At 63.0% G+C, this 3459-nt stretch overlaps 1 protein-coding gene across 1 annotated transcript; it reads left to right on the forward strand.

Annotated features, from left to right (window-relative positions):
- The first annotated feature begins 1356 nt into the window (after positions 1–1356).
- Positions 1357–2672, forward strand: SOX11 (SRY-box transcription factor 11). The gene has a single exon (XM_036262167.1). The coding sequence runs from the start codon at positions 1401–1403 to the stop codon at positions 2670–2672; it is 1272 nt and encodes a 423-aa protein (XP_036118060.1). The 5' UTR covers positions 1357–1400.
- Positions 2673–3459: the final 787 nt, after the last annotated feature.

The following is a 3459-nucleotide window of genomic DNA, read 5'->3' on the forward strand; positions in this document are numbered from 1 at the left end:
GCTAGCTGGATGCTAGATTTCAGGAGGAGGGCGCTGGTGACAGAGGAGGAGGAGGGGACCTAGAGGAAGAGGAAGACCGGGAAGAAGAGAGGGAGCTGGGGGAGGGGACAGGGGCGCGGGGAGAGAGGAGACGGGAGTGAGGGGTGTTGAAGCGGGCAGGCCCCAGCTACCCGGCTCAGAATCAGCCTCGGGAATGGCCAGATTAAACGCGAGGACCCGGCCGCAGCCAAACCCCCACTGACCGTTACTCCGGCCTCCGCCTGGGGCGGGGCGCGCGGGACCCAGAGCGCGGGACCCAGCGCGCAGAGCCGGGGCCGCCAAACCTGCACCGCGGCTTCTCCAAACCCCACCGAGGAGGGGAAACAGACGGAGAAAAAAGACAAAACAGAAAAATGCAAACGGGGGAGGGAGCGGGCAAACCTCTCGGGCTGTAAATGGATTTCTTTGCTTGGAGAAAGGGGAAAGAAGAGCCCACGTGCCCCGAGAAGGTGTTGTGTTAAAGCGCCACCTTCCGTCGGCCCGAGGGCGCAGCGGGCTCCCTGGCGGGCTCCGGCCGGGGGCGCACACGGAGGAGCAGCTGCGCCCACCGGGGGCGGGCCAGGCTGCACCCGCCATCTCAGTTTGTGCGCGTGCCCGCGAGTGTGCACACGGCGAGGGACGCGCCCCGTCTGCTCACACCGTGGGCCTCTCGGGGACCAGCACAAAGGGGCTCCGGGCCTCTCCCAGGACCTGGTCCTCGGTTCGCGCGGGTGCCGGGGCTAGCCTGGTTCGCCTCGGGCGCGTCTGCTCGCCGTGGGGCAGCTCGTGCCCCCCCAGCATCCCGGGGAGAGGCGCATCTGTGCATACACGCGGATTTTTTAAAAATAACATATTTCTAGACAGGCCTCCAGCCCCCACCCCCAATCTTTGCAAAGCAACCCCAAGGGCGGGGGGGAAGGGCGGGGCCGCGGAGTTAATAAAGGAGAAGGGCGGAGCCGGACGCCAGCCATTGGCTGGCCGGGAGAGTGATGTCACCCATATGACACCCAGATAACTAGTTGGGAGAGAGTCCTCAACTTTTTGCAGAAGGAGCGCGCGCACGCCTGGGAGTGCTCGGGGTCCGGGGCTTGCGGCGGGAGCCACGAGCAGGAGAGAGGGGTCCCGGGCTGCCTCGACCGCCGCCGCCGCCGCCTCTCCCGTCGCGGCCGCAGCCCGCCTCGTGGGGGGGCAGTTGCCGCCGAAGCCGCCGCAGCCGCTGTGTGCAGCCTGGAAGGGGGGGCGGGGGGGAGGGGGGGAGCCGCGGCCGCGGGGCGCCGAGGACTTTGCAACTTGCCCGGGAAGGTGGAGGGGCGAGAGGGGGAGGGGGACCTCCGCACGAGACCGAGCGGCCCGGGTTGGAGCGCCCAGCCCCGCAGCGGATCATGGTGCAGCAGGCGGAGAGCTTGGAAGCGGAGAGCAACCTGCCCCGGGAGGCGCTGGACACGGAGGAGGGAGAATTCATGGCTTGCAGCCCGGTGGCCCTGGACGAGAGCGACCCGGACTGGTGCAAGACGGCGTCGGGCCACATTAAGCGGCCGATGAACGCGTTCATGGTGTGGTCCAAGATCGAGCGCCGGAAGATCATGGAGCAGTCTCCCGACATGCACAACGCCGAGATCTCCAAGAGGCTGGGCAAGCGCTGGAAAATGCTGAAGGACAGCGAGAAGATCCCGTTCATCCGGGAGGCCGAGCGGCTGCGGCTCAAGCACATGGCCGACTACCCCGACTACAAGTACCGGCCGCGGAAAAAGCCCAAGATGGACCCCGCGGCCAAGCCCAGCGCCAGCCAGAGCCCCGAGAAGAGCGCGGCGGGCGGCGCGGGCGCGGGCGGCGCCAAGACCTCCAAGGGCTCCAGCAAGAAGTGCGGCAAGCTGAAGGCCCCCGCGGCCCCCGCGGCCCCCGCGGCCGGCGGCGCCAAGGCGGGCGCGGGCAAGGCGGCGCAGCCCGGGGACTTCGGCGGCGCCGGCGCGGCCAAGACCGTCAAGTGCGTGTTCCTGGACGAGGACGACGACGACGACGAGGACGACGACGAGCTGCAGCTGCGGATCAAGCAGGAGGCAGACGAGGACGACGAGGAGCCGCCGCACCCGCAGCTCCTGCAGCCTCCGGGGCAGCAGGCGCCTCCGCTGCTGAGACGCTACAACGTCGCCAAAGTGCCCGCCAGCCCCACGCTGAGCAGCGCGGCCGAGTCCCCGGAGGGCGCCAGCCTCTACGACGAGGTGCGGGCGGGCGCGACCTCGGGCTCCGGCAGCGGCAGCCGCCTCTACTACAGCTTCAAGAACATCACCAAGCAGCACCCGCCGCCGCTGGCGCAGCCCGCGCTGTCGCCCGCGTCCTCGCGCTCCGTCTCCACCTCCTCGTCCTCGTCCAGCAGCAGCGGCGGCAGCAGCGGCGAGGACGCCGATGACCTGATGTTCGACCTCAGCTTGAATTTCTCCCAAAGCGCTCACAGCGCCAGCGAGCAGCAGCTGGGGGGCGGCGCGGCGGCCGGGAACCTGTCCCTGTCCCTGGTGGATAAAGATTTGGATTCGTTCAGTGAGGGCAGCCTGGGCTCCCACTTCGAGTTCCCCGACTACTGCACGCCCGAGCTGAGCGAGATGATCGCGGGGGACTGGCTGGAGGCGAACTTCTCCGACCTGGTGTTCACGTATTGAGAGCGCGCCCGGCTCCTGGCTCTCTCCCTCGGCGGGCGCAGGGGTCCTCGGGAAGTCGTGGTGGTGATGCTGATGCTGATGCCGGAGTTGGTGGTGGTGGTGGTGGGGTGGAGGGGAGCGAGGAAGATGCTGTGTTGATGTGATGTCGTGACACAAAAAAATTGGAAAAGATGATGAAATTTTCGGTGGAGTTTAAGTGAAATGAGTAGTTTTTAAAGATTTTTTTTTCCTGTCCCTTTTTTGTCCCCTCTCCCTTCCTTTATCGTGTCTTAAGGGAGTCGCATACCTAGTCTGGAGTGGTGATTTTTACACTCCCCCCCGATGTGTTTTTGTGATTACTATTTCTTTTTCCTGAAATTCGCGATCGCAACAAAGGCGGAGGAGGCGGGGGAGGGGAGGGAGGGCCCGCTCCGGAAGGCGCGGTTTGAAGCTTGCCGGTCTTTGAAGTCTGGAAGACGTTCTGCAGAGGACCCTTTGGGCAGCACAACTGTTACGCTAGGGAGTTGGTTGGAGTTTTTTTGTTTTTTGTTTTCTTCTTCTTCTTCCTAAAAGATCTTAAAGAACTGGTGATTTTTTTTTAAAAAAAAAAAACAAACACACAAAAAAAAGAAAAACAAAAAAGGGACCATGCAACTTTATTTTATTTTATTTTATTTTGGAGGGAGAAAACTGATGTCTTCTATGCATCCAATTCTTAACAAAACTGCAGGGAGCTTGAAAAAAAAAATGCAGACTGTACAAACGCTTACAAAAAAAAAAAACAAAACAAAACTGTGAACTGACTTAA

Source organism: Molossus molossus, unplaced genomic scaffold (genome assembly GCF_014108415.1).
Source record: "Molossus molossus isolate mMolMol1 unplaced genomic scaffold, mMolMol1.p scaffold_m16_p_15, whole genome shotgun sequence".
NCBI classification, from domain to species: Eukaryota; Metazoa; Chordata; class Mammalia; order Chiroptera; family Molossidae; genus Molossus; species Molossus molossus.